Genomic DNA, 23,477 nt, shown 5'->3' with positions numbered 1-23,477 from the left:
GGCCGCAGACCTTACCGGTCCGTGGGCCACTTGGTATTGGTCCGCAGAGAAAGAATAAATAACTTACATTATTTCTGTTTTATTTATATTTAAGTCCGAACAATGTTTTATTTTTTTTTAAATGACCAGATTCCCTCTGTTACATCCATCTAAGACTCACTCTTGACGCTTGTCTCGGTCACATGATACAGTTATCCATCCCACCCTAAAGGCTGGTCCATGAAAATATTTTCTGACATTAAACCGGTCCGTGGCCCAAAAAAGGTGGGGACCACTGGTTTATAGTACAGAGAAGGTGCTAAAATACCTTTAACTGGTACCTCAATTTCTTATGAGACAGAGTACTTCTTCCTGGTATTAAAAAAAAAAAGTCTCGGTTTCCACTTTCTCTGGAGGTTTTCAGAAATAAGACAACAATGCACATTTTCCTTCCCAGCTTGCAGACACTCCTCCAAAGCAGAGAGGGCTGAGTCCTGTCCCCCTCACCGCCACAGCCTCCCCACCGCCAAACTCCCGGGCGCAAGTTCCCCAAGATGCAAGGACTCTGAGACAAGAGGAGATTGGTGACAGAGAAGGAAGCCATAGGCTGGCAGGGAACGTAAATGGCATCAGGAGAGTAACTGGCAAAAACCTAGCGAAGGGAAGTGGGCCGGATGCCGGGGCCCCGAGGACCCCAGGTTGAAGCTCTATGAAAGGCTGGACCCTGGGTGAGGCCTGGAAGGAGGAGGTCCACCTCCATCCCGAATGAAGAACCCTGCTGCCACAGATGTGGCTGCTCAGCGACCTTCCTGTCAAATGAGCCAGCTGGACAGGACTGTTCTAGAACAGTGGATCCTTCATCCCTCTGGCTGGGGTTGCCAAGCCAGAGGCAAGGAAAGTGATGCCACCATTTCTAGCAATTTCTTTTCTTTTTTTTTTTTTTTAGCTTAGTCTGGGTCTGCATAAAGCTTTCTTTTTTTTCTTTTTTTCACTTTAGTGGCGTGTAGTGCAGGTTCTGAGGAAGGAGGTTTTTTATTTTAAAGGGAAAAGTTCCCTGTAATCTCCCTCCTTTCCACGCAGCCCAGTAAAACCTGTTTTTCCTCCCCTGGGAATGTAGGGCCAGGAGGGAAGCAGCTCCACTGAGAACGCTGCCTGAAGGAGCCAGTTCCTTGATTGCACAACTGAGATGTGGGGTTTGTCTATTTATTAATAACCCCCCGCCCCCGCCCCAATGTTAGGAAGCAGATGCCAGGGCTCCTCTGAAAAACAGGGTTCCCCTTTTTCTTCTGATTGTGCTCCAATGCCATTCTGTGTCACTTCACGCAAAAGCCCTAAAGGTCCCCACAGGCCGTGAGTCAGCTTGTTCCCAAGCCACTTTTGGTCCTTCCCAAAGGCAAGTCTCCTGGCCTTCTCAGGGGCTTGGAAGGCAATACCCTCTCTCATCCCAGCTAAAAACCCTGCTACAGGATACTTCGGCCCCATCACCATTCCTCAAACTCACTTTCCAGGCGGGCAGCACGCTAGCCAGTGTTCATCTGCCAACTTACGCCAAGCAAGCCAAGCAGAGGACTCCAATCCCTCCCTGGCCCCTCTCCCCTCTGGCCTATGAGCCGCCATTCCCCACAGCCTCCAACAGGGATGACATCTACTTTCCAAAATAACAAATTGAAATAGCACACTCTCTCTCCAACTCAAGTGTTTCTCAGTTCAATGAGACAGTCCTGTGGGCCAGCACTCCCTATATGGAAGAGGGGAGTACAAACATCCCAGGCTTTTTGGGGATAGCGTGTAAACCTCCGCAACTTTAGGGGCAGAGTTCCCCCTCCCCTGGGAAGGCAACAAAGGCCTTGCAGGGAACCTGTACCTTGGAAATGAGTTCATCGTGATTGGCCAAGTGGGCTCTGCAGTGGATGCAGCTGTAGGTTCGGTGGCAGGAGGGCAGATATGCCTGGAAAGTCTTAGATCTTGTCATCTTCACCATTGGCACCGCTGAGCGTGGGGTGAACTCTGGGGCGGCCCACGAGGCACTCCCACAGGATGGGTCGCAGGGGAAACACCGGAAGACACAGGTAAAGGCCGTGGTTTGGCAGGGGTCGGGTGTGCGGCAGGCTCCACACACTGGTGATGTCTTCAGAGGAAGGACCCTCAAGCAGAGGTCTGGGGCTGGTTCTCAGCAGCCTGCAGGGCCAAGATAAGGGGACTACTGTTAGGTGATGGAGCTGGGCTTCCTGCGATGCACAGGGAGTCCAACTGCCACCAAGAGGGTAACATTTATAGGATAAAATGGCACCCTTCTGTTTCCTGCCCCATGTCAAGATGCCCCGAGAAAGGAGAGAGAAACTACTGGAGATCCCCGAATTGCTGTTTTTCCAGAGTTGGAGGTTCAGCGCTCTCAGCAGTCCCTAAGTGCCCTCCGTGGGCATCCAGTAAACTGGCATGAGCACCACTCCAGGAAACCCCAGAAAAAAACGAGGCTTAAAGATGTGCTACAGTCCCTGGGAGAGGGCTCCAAAGGGCAACCCCTCTGGGTCAACTAAGATAAATGGCTGAAGTAAAAGGAGAAATTCAGCCTCCAGAGAGTCACTACATCAACAGTCACATACGGATTTCCCATCCATTTCCAGATGCCAGGAATCCACCAACACTTGAAACCCCACCTGCAGAGACAATAAACCCCTCACCACCTGTCGCTTATGGGCTAACAAAGCATCAAGTTCCCCACCAGCAAGCTCCCTCATGGCTAGCCAGCTTTTTGGGGAGAATTCCCTTTGCTACATCTTGCCCAGAAATAGATGCACAATACTTTTTTTTTTTTTAACTCAAGTGAATAAACAAAACCAATAAAATAGACTCCTGCACTTAAAATTCACAACGACAGTGAATTTTGCCAGAACTCCTCCTCAACCCTCAAATTTCCTGTTACTCTTCTCGTAGTACCAATACCTCTCCTACCAGAACCTCAGCTCTTTCATTCTATTGGGGACTAAGGACACTGAGACATGGCGTGACTCCCAGGGTACGCCCAAGTAAAGGTCTGAGGGCCCCATGGTCTCAGACTCACTCTGCCCTCTCAGGCTCACCTACCTGAGGCTTCTGGACCTGCCCACTCCCCGAGCTTCACTGACAGGGGTGGTGTTCCCACTTGCCTAGCTCTACGGAGAGCCAGAGTGCTAATTAACACCTGTATCATGCTTTGAAGATAAAATTATTTAGAGAGACTGGGGAGGAAGACAAACAAAACCACTCTTCCTTACAGGATTATGTCTGGGAACCATCTGGATGTCTAGTGAAAGTCTGCAAATCATAGCTCTCTTTTCCCTCTAAACCTCACTGGGTACAAATTTTCCAACGAAAAGCTGCCCTCCTGCCTGGCAGCCTTTCCCCCCCATAGCAGTCACCGAGGCCACGTTACCCCCCAAACTCTCTCCCTGAGGGGTCAATATCACTCACCAGTGCTAGACTGAAGGACAACAGTGGTCACTGCCCCTGACCCTGCATGTCCCTCATATGCCCCTCTGCCACTGGGCATTGGTTTACCCAGTGTTGGGACATCCTCACAGGGGAGGAGGCAGGAGGATGCATGCCCCTTGGATCCAGAGCCCCTTCCTCTCGCCCTGGGCACCTTCTGGGAGTGGGTAAAACCAAAGCTCATGGGAGACCAATGCTGTTTAGTGTTGAAGTATTACAGGTGTACAAAGAGCCAAGAACCCGACTGAAATACCCTTGAACTTTCCAACACTCCAGCTCCACTCTCAGGAAGAACAGTATTTCCAGGAAAGGAAGGGGTAGCAGGTCAGGATAAAACACACAAAAGGCAGGCAGGGGAAGCAGGCAGGAGTGGAGGCCAGGGCCTCAGCTGCCCGCGGGAGCGCCAGGAGCACTGGCCCCGTCAGCGGTAGAAAAACACCGAGCCCGAGGGACAAAAAGGGAGCAGTGAGCCCTGGCTGCTGAGCGGGTTTAGACAGCCGCCACAGACGCAGGGCCTGTTTTCTTATACGTGCAGCCGGCTTCTAAATTATGCATTTCCCCAGAGCAGAATTATTTCTTCTCTCCCTTCTCTTCTGCAGGAAACCTGAAAAAGACTTTGCAGGCAGGGGTTTCTGGTTTTGCTTCACTATAAATCTGAATCCCAAAACTTATTCAAAGCTACCTTCTGAGCAATGAACATTTATACTTCTATAGTCTGTATGAAATGTAGGTCCCATTCCAACACGTACCCCCGTCACACACACATTCACTGCACACCCTAGCTCTGAACCTACAAAGACTGGAGAAAATCAACCATGTAAGTAAGTGGTATATCCCGGCTGCCTGGTGCTAGAAGAAACCCTGGAGACCCGGACACAGGCATCTGTCCTCGCTGCTGCAGCGCCACGCTGCCCCGGGCTCTCTCAGGAATGTGCCCACACCCCAGAGCTGGCTCCTTCCGCGAGAAGAGAGGAAAGCAGCATCTTGCTGAAGTAGGAATTCTGTTCAATGGTCCAGGGCCCACTAGAAGTGGGGGGATAAGTGAAAAGCAAGGTGAAACACGATCAAGAAAGGGTCCTTCTGCCCAGAAGATAAAAGAGCAGGCTGAGTGACAAAAAAACAGGTGAGAGCGAGGGACAGGGAAAAAATCTCACTACTATCTTCTTCCCTCTGGTGGGAAAATTTTGAAAGCTGCTTCTTTGAGTCAGTCTATAGGAAGGAAGACAAAATAGGGTTGTTTTTTTAAAGGAAGAAATTGAGGGTATGGGGCTAAAGAACTCACCACTTTTTAGTTTTCATTTATTGATTTGAGAGAGAGAAAAGAGACGTGTTGTTCTGCTTATTTATGCATTCATTGGTTGATTCTTGTATGTGCCCTGACCAGGGATCGAACCTGCAACCTTGGCATATCGGGACAACACTACTAACCGAGCTACTGAGCCAGGGCACCATGTTTTAATTTTTGAAACTTGGTACTTGTTCATGGGGCTGCAGGCTCCACAGAGCTTCTTCCTAAGTCCAACTCATTGAACGTATTGTGAAATCCAAATTGATTTCCAATAATAATCAAATAAGCTCAATATTTAAAAGCCTCAGGGCACAGGTACAAATTAAACACCATTTTAAACAAAGTGATAATCCATCACAGTGGAAATTAAAGGAAGATTGGCTACCACACCCCGCTGGCTCCAGCTGATCAGCATGGAAAGAAAATATGTGAACTATTATGATTAAAAACAAAGACTTCAGATACACCAATCCGAGAGCCAAATGCCTAGGGAGCTCACACCGAGTCTGGCTGGCCCGCCTGACGGACAGGCCCGCTCCCAGGGACCCACAGCAGCAGCTGGGACTCCATTAGAACCTTCCGTGTGTCCGAGGATAGAGGGGTGAGCGGTATGGGATAAGGTAAGGTATGCGACCAGGTAAGTTACGACGGAGCTCGATGAATAATGTGGAGAGCATGGCTGTGCTGACACACACACAGCCACAGAAACTGAGAAGGTGGAGCTTGCCAGAGGAAGGAGCACCTCCAACCACAGGATGGACCCTGCCTAGGTGTGCTGTCATTTCTGTGGGGTGTTTAGGTAGAGAGTGGGCAGAGACTGTCGGAAAAGAAGTGGGCTCTGGGATCACAAACCACTTCTACTCCTAACTGAGTGATGTTTGGCAGGTTATTCAACTACTCTGACCCTCAGCTTCTCCAGCTCTAATGATACCAACCTACATAAGGTATGAGGATTGAATGAGACGCCGTGAGTGTGGGTACTCAGTGCTGGCACACAGCCCTGGAGGCCCACAGCCTCCTTTCTCCCTTAAATCCACCCTCTGCATGCAGTATAGTCAGTAGCACTGCCTATTTAAAAAGCAGATTTGACCACGCCATCACTCTCACGGCCTTCAGAAAGGCCATACAGGACAGTATAAAGACGGATTCTGGAACCATACTCAGATATTTCAAATCCCAGTTCTATCATTTACTGGCCCTGTGACCTTGGACAAGTTACATAACCTCTCTGGGCCTCACTTTCCCCATCAAAAAACAGGAGTATCGCCTGATCAGGTGGTGGTATAGTGGATAGAGCTTCTGCCTGGGATGCTGAGAACCCAGGTTTGAAACCCTAAGGTCCGCTGGCTTGAGCGCAGGCTCATCACCTTCATCATGAGGTCTCTGGCTTGAGTGTGGGGTCACTGGCTTGAGCATGGAATCATAGACATGACCCCATGGTCGCTGGCTTGAGCCCAAGGTTGCTGGCTTGAGTCCAAGGTCACTGGCTTGAGCAAGAGGTCACTCACTTTGCTGTAGCCCCCCAGTCAGGGCACATATGAGAAAGCAATGAATGAACAACTAAGGTGCCACAGCAAAGAACTGATGCTTCTCATCTCTCTTCTTTCCTGTCTCTCTCTCTCTCTCAAAAAAAAAAAAAAAAAAAAGGAGTATCTCCCTCATAGGAGTCTTGTGAGGATTAACTAAGTTAATACATACAAAGCACTCAGCACATGTGCCTGGCATGCAGTAAGAATACAATAAATTCTAAGTGTGTATTACCACTGACAACCAGCAATGGCTTCAGTCTCATCTCTGCAACCTCATACTCTACACTCCACTTAATGAACTGACATTTAAGGGTCAACCACATGTCAGGAACTCTCCTAAGTGTTCAGATTTGGCAACCAAACTCTTTGTAATCCCTCCTAATACCCAACACTTGCTTTTTACCCTTGCAAGGTTCGCTGATGCCCTTCCCTCTGCCTGACACACCCTTCCCACCACTGTTTTCAAGGCCCTTGTCCATTAAGACTGAGCTCAAATGTCACCTCAGCGCTGGGCTTACTGGCCCTTGCTCTGTGCTCACCTTGACGTTACCACTGACCCTACTAAAACTGGAGTTTTCCTGTTCTGCCTGTCCCTCTGCCAGAGGTAAGCTCCAAAAGCAGGGACCACGTTTAGTCCTTTTTGTCCCCCCTGAACTCGGAGAGGCTGTCAGCTGACCTGAATTCCCTGTGCTTCACACTGGGCTGCTGCCTACACCAGTCCATCCACCCGTGTGGGCCACAGACATGACTGAGGCCCCCTGTTCTCCCAGGTAGGAGGCAAAGTTGCTCAGGGTCCCCAGGGCTCTATACGACTCTATTCTTCCCTAACATTTTCCACTGAGATCCTGTGCTGAGATGCCCAGAACTATGGTTTTTCTGGGCTACAGGTGATTTTTTTAAGTCCCATAAGGACCTGTCACTGGCATCTATGCCCAGTCTTTGAGGTTAAATATATATTTATGGCTGCTGGATAACAGTCAGCTTCACCGTTTTTTCAACTTTTCCTTCTCTTACTTATTGTAGGAACTCTCAAAAAGGCTGAAGAGGACTTCATGCTAGCTTTCAGGGCAGGAGAGGAGCACGACTGAGTAGCCCTCTTCTGTTCCACCACTGGGAGGAGAGAGAAGCCCTGACTGGAGGCAATGAGCAGGTGACAGCAGTGGGAGGGGAGCAGACTAGCCCTTTCTAGAACTGGGAAACAGAATAAAGACGAATAGAATGGCTATGAAAGGCCTTTATCTCAGGAGAACTGACCTCCTTCCCGTTCCTCATCTTGCCAGAATCCTGAACCCAGGCCGAGCAGAGAGACCTTGGCCTGCCAAGTAAGAGGAGTGGGTAGCAGAACAGTCCAACGGTGAGTACACGACCCAAGGCAGACGGACTGGGAGTCAGTCTTGGTTCTTACCAGTGGCATCACCATTAGGCAAGCTGCCCAGAAGGGAGTAACAACAGTGCCTACCTCATGGCGGAGACAAAAGAATCAAAAGACATAATGCAAGTGAAGCATTCGGCACAGTGCCCGGCACATGGTTAGCACTCAATAACTTGATTAGCTGTAATCACCCTTAGCAGCAAGCATGAAAAAGCACAGGAACTGTGTATTCACAAGCCCCGAACACAGCACTGTTCCTGTCTCTGAGGTTGACTCATGGTGGTTATAGGGTTAGGACCTAAATTAATCCACTTAAAGGTACACTGTGGTTTAAGCAGGTTTTTGTGGCTTAGCTTGGGATCTGATATTATTGCTATGTCATGCCAACCGACAGACCGTGCTATCACTTAGTGCGGAGGACAAGCTAGCTCTGCGGTCTGCACTGACTCTGCTAATCCCAGGATGGGGCTACCAGTGAGAACTTCACTGAGATGCCCTTGTTAAAACTGCCATGAAGCTGGTGTGCAAGACACACAGGAAAGTCAATGTCATCGTGTTTCCCAGTTACCCACTTTACAGCACTGGACCCAGGTGGTCCTTCAAATCCATCTAGTTGATAAGAAAAACCAGCTTGGGTAGTAAAGAAACAACTCTTTCATAAACAAAACCAACCATTCACTTCTATCCTGGATACAGGGCCTAGTCTTGGTTTCAGGGGGATTATCTGTCAGATGGTAATCCTACATGATCTCTAGGACTCCTCCAGCTTTTAAAGTCCTGACTCCATGTTGTAATGATGGCTCTGCCGGTTGAATCCTGCCCCAGAGCAGAGTCTCCATCCACCAACCTTCATTCTGTTAAGACCTTGGTTTCAACGAGGTCACAGAACATGTCAGTCTCGCAGAGTCTACTCAGAGATGGCTGCTGGGCGGTGCCTTCGCAACATCTGTTAACACAGCGATGGAGTTACCATATGGCCCTTAGTTCAGCACTTTGCCTGGGGAGGCCCCCACAGGAGGCTTGCATCTGTTTGAACATCTGCATAGAGAAAAGGCATTCCCCTTGAAAATCCTGAAACTGGCGTGTAATTCATAGATATTAGATGGAAATAGCTGTTGCTAGCTGGTTATGAAGAGATCAGATCTCTTTGGGTTGTTTCTACAATTTCAATTAAAAAAATAATGTAAAATGCCCAGATAACCATCTGAAGATAGGTTATTAAGGACACTTTGCTAAAGTTCACTGATGGCTTCCTTCTTTTTCTAATACAACTCCTAGCTCCAAAATGGATCTACAGAGGTTTGGGGAGTGGTGAACACAAAATATGGGGGGGGGGTGTACAGAAATGTACTGTAGAATTGGGCAGCTGAAACCTATATAATTATGTTAACCAGTGTCACACCAATCAAATTTTTTAAAAGGGGATTTAAAGTGGCACATAAAAATATAAACAATACAATACTATTAAAATAGGTAACGAGATTAGGGTAGGAGGAATGAAAGGAAAAAGGAGAGTTAGGATATAGAAATTCATGCGGTTAAACTGCTAAATATTTAACTGAATTTCAATTGCAAATGTGGCTTTGAGCTCCCCAGTAACCAAGGCAGAAAAGAAAATAGCAGTTATATGGTTCATGTTTCCTACAACATAAAAGAACCTTGGTTGTTAAGGATCCAGATTTTCTCAGAGATATTCTCCTATGGTTGCTCGTAAGGAGACAGCAAGTAACCTAGTGGACAAGATCCTCAGCACGCCCTGAAAATTCCTACCGTGTAACTCTCTTGCAAGACTGTCCCTCATGAAAACAGACAGCATAATGAACACCAAAGGGCAATGCAGTGAAAAGGATTCTATCTACAGAAGGTCAAATCAGGGCCGCTCAAGAACATGGCTTCCTGGTGGTCTGGCTGGACCCGGTGATGCACTCTCCGGAGGAATGGAAGAGCTACAGAGCCTCTGGCAGTGCTCCATGAATATCATTTATCACAACCAGGCTTTTGAGTAACAAAAATACGGGCAGCCTCCAACATGCCAAGTCCAAACACTAATACTTTTGAAGGCGAACACTATTTGGCCCCGGTTCGCACTCAGCTCTCCCGTGGGCTGCTTCTGCCTAAAACCCTCCTGCATAGGCCTCATCATGCCTCCCCCACTTCTCCCTTCCCTCTGACTGAGCCTCAGTCTCCCTGGCTGCTCTTCTTCCACCCTCCTCCTTTGACTGCATTCTCATCCACACCCTCAAGTCTTCTAAACCTCTGCCTCCCACTCCTGAAACCTGGGTCCCTTTATAAAGGACGCCTCCATCTGGTGCCGGGGATGGCACCTCAAACTGCACTGATCCAAAGCCCACACCGTCTTTCTCCGTCCCTTCACCTCGGTTCTATTCCTCCCTCCTGTGGGCCCAGTGGCCTAAGCACACACCCTTTGTTCTCTCTTCCTCCTTTGTCATACTGCATCTGTGCCCTGACAGCTGGTTCTGCCTCTGAAATGCAGCCAGCCTCCCATCGCTGTCCCACAGTCACAGCCAGCAGCACCGGGCGAGCCCTATCCTCTTCTCATCCTGGACTATGACAGTTTCCCAACTGGACTCCCTGACTCAGCGCTTACCTCTCCAGCCCATTCTAGAATTCTATTTATACAACACAATCTGATCACATCTCTCTCAGGTTTCAAAACCTCCAGTGGTTTCCTAGCAGCCTGCAGGACAAAGCCCAACCCCTCAGGTGGCACCAAGGGCCTGGTGGTTCATCTTCCCACCACCTTTCCACCTCACTCCAAACCTGTTTCCCCAGCAGACTGAGAACGTTCACTGCCTTTTCTCCAGTTGTTTCAACCTTCTGCAATGCCTTATCCCAGCTTCTCTGCTGGTAAATGCCTGCTCATCCCATAATACCCAGCTCAAACAAGACCCTCGGCACAGCTGGTGGCCCCTCACTTCCAGCATGCAAATAAAAACACCCCCCCCAATGGCCTTGAACACACTGTTCAGGTGTCTGTCTCCCCACCAGACCCGGAACTTACTGAAGTCATCCCCTCATGGTTTCCCCAGGACTCCAAGTATCCATGACTTTGGAGATTCTTGATAAGAGTTAAGTGAATAAAATAAATGACTGTCAGTAGACAGGAATGGAGAGAGATGAGAAGCATCAATCATCAGTTTTTTGTTGTAGCACTTTAGTTGTTCATTGATTGCTTTCTCATATGTGCCTTGACCATGGGGCTACAGCAGACCAAGTAACCCCTTGCCGGTGACCTTGGGCTCAAGCTGGTGAGCTTTGCTCAAACCAGATGAGCCCGTGCTCAAGCTGGCGACTTCGGGGTCTCAAACCTGGTCCTCGGAATCCCAGTCTGACGCTCTATCCACTGCGCCACAGCCTGGTCAGGCTAACACTGATATTTTTTAAACCTCCTTACTTACTTTGCCACGATCCAGGACATTCAAAATGTCTAATTCTGGACATGATGTGGGATTCACACACTGTTTATACTCCACAAAGCTAAAAAGGCAGCAAACTCCTGAGACATTAACTCGCTTGGTCTGGCAGGAGTCTAACACTCAGTAGTACCATGGAGCCTGTCTCTGACAAGCCGCACCATGTGAACCTCTGATGGCGTCACCTGGCTGTTGTCTGATGGTAGAAACATTTCCTGTTCTGCCTGTCCTGGCCCTTCGCACCATCTATGTGCCACCCAGGGCAGGTTCCTGAGACCCTCCCCAGGCTAGCACTGGCTTCTGAACCCCTAGAGAAGCCCTGGGATTGCCAACCAAGACCCCTAAGGCAGGCTGAGCTGCCTTGCTAAGTGACTGAGTTACAGACAAGAGAAGTTTCAGGCTTGGTTCAGGTCAAGAAGGAAAGGGGTCCCTGAACCCTGCCTCTACTCCCATGTGAACAGGGCCAGATCTGCCTTTCCTCCCAACCCCCAGGGACAGCCGCCCTCAGCACCAGCCCTTTGCCTTATATTTAGTCATAAGACAATAATCCTCATTTAAATGAAATGAATACATCTTCCCCATGACCTGGGACCCAGAGCAGGATAGATCCACTCCTCTGCCCCCAGACATGGCTAGCCTTGAATTATAATATAAAGCAGCTATTTAGAAGATCGATCCAGAAAGTAACATCTCGGAAAACGGGGTCAGAGATGGGGCCAATCTTCACAAGTTACTTCACCAGGGAACCCTCCCCTTAGCTTCCTCCAGCCCCCATTAAGTCAGGTCCCCTATTCCTATTCCAGAGGGACAGCACTTTTCGGTTACAACTGTTATTTTTACGAAGTAATGATTTGATTGTCATGTGTCTCACACACTCAAATATCAAATATTATTTACTAAATAAATGAATGTCCTTTGGACAACGGGCACGGTGTGACCTTGATTTCTCTAACTGCTGCTCCCCCAGGACACAGCTGGGCCCCAATTAGTTACAAACCTTCCATCCCCAATCTGCCAATACAATTTCATTGTTCAGCTGTCAGCATGCTTTTGGCTTTCCCACTTTAATCTCTCATTTCAAATAAATCCAAAACTCTAGACTCTGACATCTGTGGCTGGGCTCCCTGCCTTTCCACAATAGGAATTTGGAAATTAAACTTAAAACTCAAAAGAAAGGGCAGAGGCACTTTCAAAAGAATGCTTATATGTCTAAAGTCCCAGCCTCAGGATAAAGAGGGATGTATTTAGTTCTAAGAACTATTAAAGCATCAGCTAATGTTGCCATTTCTTGAAGGAGAGGAGTAGGGTGGGAGAGAGTGATCTGGAGCAAATCTTTGGATTTCTTCTGTTATGGGAATGGCAGAGATTTTACTAAGAATTACAGCCTCTTTTCCTTTCGAGCCTGGCACATCAAAGGGAGACGTGCATGTTGCCAGTGCAGCTTCTTCGTATAATCTGAGAAACCTCCACAAAGCTAGCTGTGTACGGATCCGTCCTCCCGCTAAATTGCGAGCCAGTCCTGGCCAGAGACCAGGACTGGTTAATCATCCCTCATACCTAGCCCAAAGTCTAGCTGGCCAAAAGAGCTCAAAAAACCCTTGGTCGAAAGGTGGGAAATGAGGGGAGGAGGTGAGGAGGAGTCATCTGAGGGTCTGCAACAACAGTCCATCAGCCTCTAGCACTCTACAGTCTATGAATTTCCTATTATGGGTCCCGGAGGAGGCAGCCACTTGATATACACTATCTCAATTAATCCTCACAACCCAGGGAGGCAGGCATTAGTTATTATGACTACCTGTTTGAAAGTACCAGAACCAACATTTGAATCCTGGGACCTCACCTTCCCACTCACCATGGATCCATCAACTTAGGCAAACCAGACAGGTCTGAGTTTGGTCCTCCAACCCTCTAGAGCAGTAGCAGACTATCTCCCAGAAGGAGAGTCTAAGTCAAGTAATTATAATGCAACACAAAGATGTTAAGTTCTCTTAAAACATCCTCAGACTCTAAGGGTTGGCTCAAGGCTACAACTTTTCGTTGCAGAAACCTGAGAAAACCAGTGAGGGAAGGGAATGAAGCAGAAGGTGGATCAACAGGTTCGGCACAGGAAAGGGCCGGTTTTCAGTCTCTTCCTTGCTAATGGCATCTTTGGCTTTAAGGCTGCAGTCACATGTGGTACTTCCCCCCCTCAAATCCTAAAGGAAACAAATTAAGAATCACATAAGCAAAACTAAACAAAAGCCCTATTTATGTTTACATAATACTGTACATGTTTATATCATTAATACAGCAAATACTGAAAGAGAATTCATTTCTACCTTATGGCCCATTTGGGGCCATATAGAGGGAAAGATCCCCAACAGACAGGGACCTACCTACGTGGTAAAGATGAAGGGGAGGCACACAGAATGGATGACACACACAAGAACCAGACAAACAAAAGAAAAAGAAGTGGCAAAAACAGAAAGTAAGGGAAAAGCGGCCAAAGGTCAAAGACATTAGGTAGTTGGCTTCTGGCAAGGAGAGCAACCATGGTGGTGGATCAGAAAAACCTGGGAAACATTTCTCTTCACTTCTTTTTTTTTTGGGGGGGGGGACAGACAGGAAAGACAGGATAGAAGAGAGAGAAGCATCAACTTTGTTGTTGCAGCACCTTAGTTGTTCATTGATTGCTTTCTCATATGTGCCTTGACTGGGGGGGAGGGTTCCAACTTAGCCACTAACCCCCTGCTCAAGCCAGCATCCACTGGGTCATGTCTATGATCCTCACGCTCAAGCTGGCAACCTCAGGGTTTCGAACCTGGGTCTTCAGCTTCCCAGGTTGATGCTCTATCCACTACACCACAGCCTAGTCAGGCTCTTTTCACTATTAAATGCTTGCTTTTGTTAAGATTCCCCATCCTGAATGTGCAGGCTGTGCACGTTTGGTTGGATGAGAAAGTCTTACGGCAGCCAGGATGGAGAATCCCCGGACTAGTCTCACTTGTTTTTTTTAATTTTATTTATTCATTTTTTTAGAGAGGAGAGAGAGAAAGGGAGAGAGAGAGAGACAGAGAGAGAAGGTGGGGAGGAGCTGGAAGCATCAACTCCCATATATGCCTTGACCAGGCAAGCCCAGGGTTTCGAACTGGTGACCTCAGCATTTCCAGGTTGACGCTTTATCCACTGCACCACCACAGGTCAGGCTAGACTTTTTTTTTTTAAAGACTTTATTCAATTTCTCAGAAAGAGAGAACGAAAGAGAGAGACAGAGACAGAGAGAGAAAGAGAGAGAAAGGGAGGAAGGGAGAGAGAAGGGGGAGGAGCAGGAAGCATCAACTCCCATATGTGCCTTGACCAGGTAAGCCCAGGGTTTTGAACCGGCGACCTCAGTGTTCCAGGTTGACGCTTTATCTAACTGCGCCACCACAGGTCAGGCAAGTCTCACTTTTGAGGATGCCTATTATCTATGTCAGATAGCCGTGGTTCGCAAGTCTCCATTCTCAAGTGTTCTACTGTGAATGGAAATCACAGTCCACTTCCATGGCGTTACTCTGAAGTACCCAGTTTTCTCTTTTTCCTGCCTCACGTGTCTACAGAACGTTTCTCCTACACTGCCTCCCTTGGTCACACTGCCGTGACTCCGCAGGTATTCTTTCCCTCGGAGTGTTTCTACATGTTTAAATCTTTTTCATTCTTCACAGCCTTGTCTTTACAATGCCCACCTTCTTTCTGTATCTCTGTGATGACTTTAAACTCTACTTTGGACTCTGGTTATTAATTAATATGTTTGCCTAAATTGCTCTTTGGGGCAGGGACCATATTTTAACTCATTCTATCTCCCAACGTCTTATTATCTGTTGAATGATTATCACCCAGAAAAATAAACAAATCCCAAGGTTGAGTTTCAGTCCCAGTGTCCAGAGGTTCCTCTTCTGTCACTCAAAATGGAAATCAAAAGTTTCCCAACTCAGGCAGGACGGGTTCCAAGCTGACGCTCTCTTGCCCCAGGTACTCCCTACCAGAACACCACGGGAAAACAAACAGAGTCAGTATCTCTTATAACTAAATTTCACCTCAGATAAAATAAAGCCACTTTCTTCATTCAGTCCAACCAAACTCAGCCACTGTTCACTCCCAGAAGACCCTGTCTGAGAGCACCCCTCGGCCATCTGAGCAACAAGCCTTGCTTCAGGCATATCAACAAAAGATGAGAGAACTCCAGACAGCAGAGGGTATTCTCATTCTGAGCTGGCAATCTAGTTTCAGATCAAAGCCACTAGGTCTGGACATACCACATTCTCAAGACCACAGGGAAGGGCTGACTGCCTTGCAGCTCAGGAAACAGGAGAGCATGGCTGCTGACTCAGCCTGGAAACAGGAATGTGGGTGGCCAGGTAGCACCTCACTGGTAGAATGCTCCTTAGACAGGAGGTAGGCTAGGCTATGCCTAGCATTGAGACATTATTGGTTGTTTAGGGCTGTCCTCAAGGAGTTGGTATTTTTCCAGAATGTACAGGAGCAGAAAGAGCCCTGGGCCTAAGAAACTAAAGGTATAGTTTAGAGCAGTGGTAGTCAACCTGGTCCCTACCACCCACTAGTGGGCGTTTCAGCTTTCATGGTGGGCGGTAGCGGAGCAACCAAAGTATAAATAAAAAGATAGATTTAACTATAGTAAGTTGTTTTATAAAGATTTATTCTGCCAAACTTAGCGAAAATCCAACATAACGTACTTGGTAAGTAATTATTATTATGTTTTAACTTGCTGTAACTCTGCTTTATAAATTTTATAAAGTAAAGTTACTTCCCTACTTTATAAATCACCATTTACTGTGGAACCGGTGGGCAGTTAGAAAATTTTACTACTAACAGAGATCCAAAAGTGGGCGGTAGGTATAAAAAGGTTGACGACCCCGGTTTAGAGTCTGTACTTTTCCCTACTTAGCTCTGTGTCTTAAGTCCTTTTTGCCTGTTTGAGCCTCAGTGTTTATGTGTTTAAAATGTAATGCCTAAAATTTAATACCCAACTCAGCATATATCTAATTAATAGAAAGTTATAAATCATTAACTTGGAATTAGAGAAAATAAAAATTACACAGTTAACACCAGGAAAAGTTAAGAGGTAGGGCCCTACAGTTACTGAATTCAAGCCACAAATTTGGTTTTGTGCTTCCTGGCAGCCAAAAAGAGAAACATGATCAGTTATAAATTTGCAATTGTCCAAAGAAAAATCGTACCAGTTCTTCAGAAGAGGCAAAGATTTTTCTGGAACTTGATTCTGAAAGGAATTTCTCTCATTGACTTTTTAAAGGGGCAGGAAATTGCAGCTTAAATTTTCAACACTACAAACCCTTATAAGAAATATATCATATCCAGCCATATACAGCTACTTCAGGCAGGGTCCCTCCATGAAAGCAAAGGGCAGGACACCTGATCTCAGTGAGAGTAGTTACAGAGGGGCTGAGATAGATGCCCAAGTAAACAGCTTTCTGTTGCCCCACCTACCCCAAGGATGAAACTAAGAAAGGCTGGAGGAACAAGTAGACATTTCCTTTCAAAAACATCTATAATATTACTTTTTCCATGTGGGTATTGAGAGTTGTGCATTTCTAAATTCCATTCCAGTTCTGATAGACCTAAATGACATTTTTAGTCTCTATTTACTTACATTGTTAAGATCATGCGGATGAAAAAGGGGTTCTCCGGAAAGTAACCTCACCGGGTGATCTCATCATAAATTCCTAACAGGTCATGGTAGGTAGTCACGCCCCGGACACTTCACTTCATTGGTAAAAGGTTTATCTTTGCCTTAAGCCCTGTCCATTGTTCTTGAGCATCTAGGTTAAATACCTTTGAAATAACCACCCTCATGAGGGCACATCACCTTTCGTGTCATCTTCCTTACATTGGCTCAAATAAACTCATAAAAATTCTTTACAGGTTTAGACATTTTTACGTTGATGATCTGGTAGTTTTCACCTTGTACTGCCCATTCCCAAATCAATGGATTGGGAATTCCTTCCAGTCAAAGAGGAGATGAACTACTGTATTAGCAATTAGTGTTGTCACTAGTAGCTAAAACCAAGTGCAAGGTGCCAGGTTGTGCCTGGTTTCCCTGCACTGTCTCATTTAATCCTCCCAATCAGTCCTGTGTGATAATAACTACTATATTTTCAGTTACAGAGATTTAGAGAATTTTAGCAAATTGCCCAAGATCACAGAGGTAATTATTCAGATCTTTCTGGTTCCAAAACCCAGGCTCTTAACCCTACTTATAGTTCCTCCTAGCATTAATGAAATGTGCTTACTGGTAGAAATAAATGCTTATGCTTATCAAAACAGTGGGGCTTACAACAAGGCTACTGAAGGAGGAAAGAGTTATTCATTAACAACAACAAAATAACAATGGAGTTTTTAAAGAAGCTGGTGATCTAAAGAATAAAAGGATACAAAATATTGTGAAAAGCAAAAATCCCCAAAGAAAATAATTTCAAGGGAACACTATACCCCACCCCAGGAAAAGGGAAAAAAAAAGGTTTTCCTCTTCTTTCCTTGAAAATAAACTATTATTTCCTCCTGTTAGAGTAGTCTCGCAAGTCATTCATTGATTCATTCGTTCATTCCAACAACAGATATTTTATCCCGTGCTACTGCATGCCAGGCACTGTCAGCAGTGAGCCAAGACAAAGAAGCCCTCAAACATCCAAGCTAGCTATCAAGTAGACAATGTATTTCTACATGGTATTCAAGTTCTTTGGAAAAAATAAAGTTAAGGAAATTAAGAGAGGCTAAAGGGCAGGGAGGAGAGGAGCTCTCTGAGACCCAAGTGAAAGAAGCCAATCATGCAAAAGTTTGGATAAAAGGCTTCCTGGAAAGAGAGCCCACTAGTAGAAAAGGCCCAGTAACAAAAACAAACCTTCCACGTTTAGAAACCTTAGGAAGGCTGGGCAATTGGATCAGAATGAAGCAGAAATCAGGTGAGAACTGGTAGGTGATAAATTAGAAAATTAGGGGAGAGAGGAGGGCCTTCAGAGAAAGGAGATGGACTATGACTGAAGGGTAATGAGAAGCCATTAGCAAGTGTAAACAGGGGAGTAGCATAATCCAACTTATCTATTTATTTATTTAGAGAGAGAGAGATGAGAAGCATCAATTAGTAGTTGTGGCACTTTTGTTGCTCACTGATTGCTTCTCATACCTGCCTTGGGGTGGGGGTGGGGTGGGGGGCTCCAGCCAAGCCAGTGACTGCTTGCTCAAGCCAGCAACCATGGGATCAGGTTGATGATTCCACACTCAAGCTGGCGATCTTAAGAGTTTCGAACCTGGGACCTCAGTGTCTCAGGTTGACACTCTATCCACTGCACCTCCACTGGTCAGGCAATCCAACTTACTTTCAAACCATCCTCTCCCCCTCACTCACCCCCGAGCTATAGTCACAACACCCAGGGACATTTAGGTAGGTTTGGTATTTTAGGAAAATAAAGTACCATCACCTTTTATTTTGTTAAGGATACATCACTGAAAACTATCAATCCTAACAAAATACTTTTAGCCTGCAGGCCCTGGCTTTCCATCAGGGAAAGCTAATGATCAAAAGATGCTGCTTTTTGCCCTGGCCGGTTGGCTCAGCGGTAGAGCGTCGGCCTAGCGTGCGGAGGACCCGGGTTCGATTCCCGGCCAGGGCACATAGGAGAAGCGCCCATTTGCTTCTCCACCCCTCCGCCGCGCCTTCCTCTCTGTCTCTCTCTTCCCCTCCCGCAGCCAAGGCTCCATTGGAGCAAAGATGGCCCGGGCGCTGGGGATGGCTCTGTGGCCTCTGCCCCAGGCGCTAGAGTGGCTCTGGTCGCAACATGGCGACGCCCAGGATGGGCAGAGCATCGCCCCCTGGTGGGCAGAGCGTCGCCCCCTGGTGGGCGTGCCGGGTGGATCCCGGTCGGGCGCATGCGGGAGTCTGTCTGACTGTCTCTCCCTGTTTCCAGCTTCAGAAAAATGCAAAAAAAAAAAAAAAAGATGCTGCTTTTTTCCAGTTAATGCCCCTTCATGCTAAATGAATGCAACTGTCAGAGCACCCAGTGCTTTGGTTCACAGACCCTGGGGAAATGTCAAAGCCGTATACAAGGGAAACCCATCCTGCTCCTCCATCTGACCTGAACCTGAGCATCTCTTCCCTCCGCTTTTTCTATCCTAGCACAGCCTATCCATTGCCGTTGTTCTTCTGTTGCTTTCTTTTTTCCATCGGCTCAAAACTAAACATTCTAAAAGTGAGCTGCCTGACCAAAACTGAGCATTATTCAAGTTAATTCCAACAATCCTACAGTTACTAATCCTATATAAGGCATACTTTGGCAGAAAGGACCATGTTGAATTTGAATTTGGATCATTTAGGGTTCTTTCTGAAGCTCAACTGCAGCTTTAATTCAAGAAAATTTCTTCTACCAACATGTTTGGACACAGTAACTAAGAGGGAAACATCAACGTGTGAATGCATCAGCTTTGTGTATGTTTGTGCTTGAAGGTAGACAGAGGTAATAACAGTATCAGAAACTAGTTGACTTATAAGATCCACATGCAGACAGGAGCCCAACTGTCACTATAGGGAAGACCCAGGGCTGAGGTAGGCAAGAAGGTAGGGGAACTTGTGTCTCTTAATAACAACTGTTAACATACAAGCCTTTGACAACGCCCCCTTTCCAACCATCTCCAAACCAAAATGTAATCATCAGTCTGCCTTTCCTCCAGACTACACAGCCTGGAATACCCAGATAGTAAACGAAGTCAACCTCTTTTTCTGGCTACCTGTTCATCTCCCAGGCACAATCGCCGTGTTGCTGCCTCAGAACATTTAAAACAGTAATTTTCATCAAATCTGTGAATAGGATAGCTAAGTCATCAGCACAACTCATGACCCCAACCCCCAGGCATCTAAAAGCATCTCAGTGGCACAGGACAGCAAACAGCAGCCTCACATGCGGTGAGGTGGGGCGGCTTTAGGAGGGAAGGGGCGTATGTATATCTCTTATGGCCAAGTTTCATGACAGCTGAAAGCAAACACTACACCCTTATACTTTTCAAAGCCTAGGCTACTGTGACTCGCAGATGAGAGGGCTTGGATTTGCATAGTGTGGGTCACATACCTGACTAAGCTTTGCACACTTCATATCCCAGTTAATGCCTTTCATTGTTCACTGCCCCCAATTCCCACTTAGGTCAGGGTTTCTTATCAACTACCTGCATCACAGTCTCATAGCCCACATTAAAAATGTGGCCCACTGAGAATAAACATCTTCACAGTAGACTGACCAACTGCATTTTAAACATTACCAAGGTCATGTTTATGCACATTAAGTTTAAGGACCTCTGCCATAGAGCAATGCTTCTGAAACTGTGGGCTATGAGCCATTTGGTCAAGAAATCAAATTAATGGGTCATGACCAGCAGTTGTTGTTGTTCTTTAATTAAGCAGAAAAAAATTTATAAAAAGAATACACTGTAGGTAGTAAGGGCAACTGTATCCTGAAATTTATAGCAACTCTGGACCTCTGTGCAGTGATGTAAAATGCATTCCTTACTGTGGATCCCACTCACAGTTTGAAAATCACTCTCCTAGAGGGAAGAAGGAAAACAGAATTTTTGTGCATGGTGTTTAATTTTCTCTTTCCTCCATTAACTCCAAGATTCTTGATTTTAGTTCAAGCACAAGATATCAAGACAGCCCAGCTGTTAAGTGCTAAGGCAATAAGGGAAGGGATGAACAGAACTTCGCCTTCAAGTTCAGCCCACATCTGCAGTCCTGTGGCAGTGATTAGGCCAAAGGAAAGCCAGGGAAGGTTGAATCCAATCCCACGGATTACAAGGCCAAGTTCCCAGAATCCAGAGAGCATTGTAAAGCATCAAGCATGTGAAGTCAAGCTCACCCCAGCCAGAGACATGTTTACCTTGAGCATGTCGCTTAACTTCTCAATCCCCTCTAGGTTCCTTGCACCACTAATGTTCCGTGAGCAAGTGGGATGCTGGGTAGTGATTTATCTTCTTGCCCAATCCTCTAGGACAGGGAGCCCCATCTTGCACATCTTGCTGGTCCAGGAGAGAGGGAAAAGGAAGAAGGGGCAAGGAAAAGGGACCAGTAGGTACCTGTCTTGTTAGCCTTTAGACTCAAAAAGCAAGGGCTCACTGAAAAGAGCCTCAAGACTCCAGGAGAGTAAATCGACCAAAGGGCAAAAATCAAAACCCCCAGCAAAAACAAGAAGCAGTTTCCTGTGTCATTCCCAGCAGCGAGACTGTGGGAGGGTCACCTGCGTGTAGAACAGAGAAAAACGGAGGACACTCACTCACTTGGCTTTTTAAGCAATTGTAAACTGAGAGTCAAGTCGGAGGTGGCAGTCTCCTGGGCTGGGTCCAAAAGAACAGGTGGTTTTCCCCAGCCCCCAACGGGAGAAAAGCCACCACTTGGATAAAGACACCCAGAAGAGGTCAGCAGCCACGGAGGGTGAACTTGAAGCAGGGAGAGGCCGGGGCTGCCCCTAAGCGCCAGTTCCTGGTAGGGGACTCGCTGCAGAAGCCCCTACATTCGGCTGGGCAGGGGCGAATTTGTGCCCACCCCCTTGGCAAGGACAGTGTAGAGGCGCCAGAAAACCGCCGGCAGCAACTCGGCTGCGGTGACCTCGGCCCACGACCGACCGCTCCTGAAAGTTTCGAAGGCGGCCAATCCCCCATAAGCAGGGGCCCCAAAGGCGGCACTGCAGGATCCAATGTGTCCAGCAGACAGCCAGCGTCACCCAGGACAGAAACCGTCCGAAGTCCCCGCCCTGGCCCCCACGGAGTCCGAACCCACGGAACTATGCTAAGGAAAAAGCAGCGACCAGGTTGCCAGGTCCCCTCCATCAAATCGCGCACCCCAGACTTGCCTGGTTTCTGGAACACGTCCCGGACACGGACCGCGGACCCCGCGCCACCTCGGCTCCCCTGGCGGGCCGCCGCCGGGCCCGGCAGTGTTTGTAAACAAACCGGTCACGTGGCCCCGGCGGCCAGCTCCCCGCCCCCTGCGCCCGCGGCCCCCACGGAGACCCGACGCCTGATCCGGCCTCGGCGGTACTGGCCAAAAGGCGCCGCGCTCCGCGGGGTGGAGCCGAAGGGGCCACGGGGCCGGTGCCCAGTGCTGGGTGCCCCGCGCGCGAGCTGACAGCGCGTCCCATGCCCACGCGCGCACGGCCCGCGCCACGCCGCGCTCCCGTTTGCTTACCCCGCAGCAGGCTGCCCTGTCCGGCCAGCGCCGGGCTTGGCTCCGTGGGGATGCGCCGCAGCAAGGGGCCGCCCGGCTGGATCCCGGGCTCCGAGCGCTCTCTTAAAGCCACAGTCTCCGCCACCGCCGCCGCCGCCACTCCGCATCCCTCCGGGTCGGGGCCGGGGGCTGCCCTGTGACGGACGCGCCCCCGCGCCTATCCCCTCCGCTCAGCACATAGCAACACGCCGCGGGTTGGCTCGGCACGGCCACAGCCATCCACCCCAAGCCAATCAGCGAAGGACGGAACTCCGCCCCCCGCTTCCCCTACCTTCACCCCCCACCCCTCTGGCCTGGCGGGGCTTGGGTGCGGAGAGTGCTGCGAGTGACGGGTCTGGCCCCTCGAGGCTCAGTCCGCCGGAGCCTGACTAAACAAGGCTACTGACCGGGGGAACAGGGAGAAGAAAGGGTGATGAGGATGGGGGGGCTCTCAGCGCCTGAGAGGAGACCGTTTATTTGGGTTTGGGGTTTGTCCCCAGGTCAAGACTGGGATTCCCAGAACCTGGGGTAGGGAGGAGGGAGGTTTTATAGTGTTTCTGCTTAGAGGTCCAAGAGAGTAACTATCTCGTTAAATCTTGTCTTTCCTAACCCACAGCCTAAGTTACCTAAGAAGCCCTCGGATCCTGGAGCAATTGAATTTAATAAGATAGTGCCCTAATCAGGCCCCTGCACGGAAGCAAGGCAGTTCCCCTCTTCTCTCCGTTCGGATAGTAATTTCGGCAAGCTAAAAGTAGGAAAGAGGCTTTAGGGGAATTGGACGTTGCTCTATATGGGGGATGATTTCCCAAGGCTTTTAGACGGAGCTGGTTATGGTAACTCCAGGGGAGTAGATTGAGCAGTGGCCAGAGAGGAGGAGCTCACGTTCTGGGTCAGTGGGGTGGTGCTTTTCAAGGAACAGAAGGTTAAAAAGTAAGCCCAGGGCAGTCAGGAAATTCAGGAAGGCACCAGGTGGGTGGAGTGGGGCTGTCTCCCAACAGGAAAACAGGTCAGTTTGAAAAGAATGCTGGCCAGGGTCAGGGCAAGAGAGCAGCCCAGCCTTTTCACTTGGTCATTGAGGTTCCTGTCATTCCTCAGAGACCAGAAATGAGAATGGTACTGGGGTGGATCCCCTGGTGGCTCAAACTTCTCCCACAACTCCACCCAGCTGTCT

At 48.1% G+C, this 23,477-nt stretch overlaps 1 protein-coding gene across 3 annotated transcripts in view; it reads right to left on the bottom strand.

The window, feature by feature from the left end:
• The window catches only part of YPEL2 (yippee like 2), a 65,567-nt gene extending 43,048 nt beyond the window's left edge, over nucleotides 1–22,519 (bottom strand). Inside the window, exons 1-3 of one of the 3 annotated variants that reach the window (XM_066262716.1) lie at nucleotides 21,954–22,120; nucleotides 20,985–21,341; nucleotides 1,844–2,157 (exon numbers count right to left, since the gene is read on the bottom strand). In XM_066262716.1, the coding sequence (XP_066118813.1) occupies nucleotides 1,844–1,960 (117 nt within the window). In that variant the 5' untranslated portion in view covers nucleotides 1,961–2,157; nucleotides 20,985–21,341; nucleotides 21,954–22,120. Of the gene's footprint in view, nucleotides 1–1,843; nucleotides 2,158–20,984; nucleotides 21,342–21,953; nucleotides 22,121–22,288 lie in introns of those variants that run through there. The other 2 variants (XM_066262713.1, XM_066262714.1) reach the window with 2 other exon arrangements.
• Between the last annotated feature and the right edge of the window lie 958 nt (nucleotides 22,520–23,477).

The sequence above is a fragment of the Saccopteryx bilineata genome, chromosome 2, assembly GCF_036850765.1.
Source record: "Saccopteryx bilineata isolate mSacBil1 chromosome 2, mSacBil1_pri_phased_curated, whole genome shotgun sequence".
NCBI classification, from domain to species: Eukaryota; Metazoa; Chordata; class Mammalia; order Chiroptera; family Emballonuridae; genus Saccopteryx; species Saccopteryx bilineata.
This window is presented reverse-complemented; position numbering and strand designations above follow the sequence as displayed.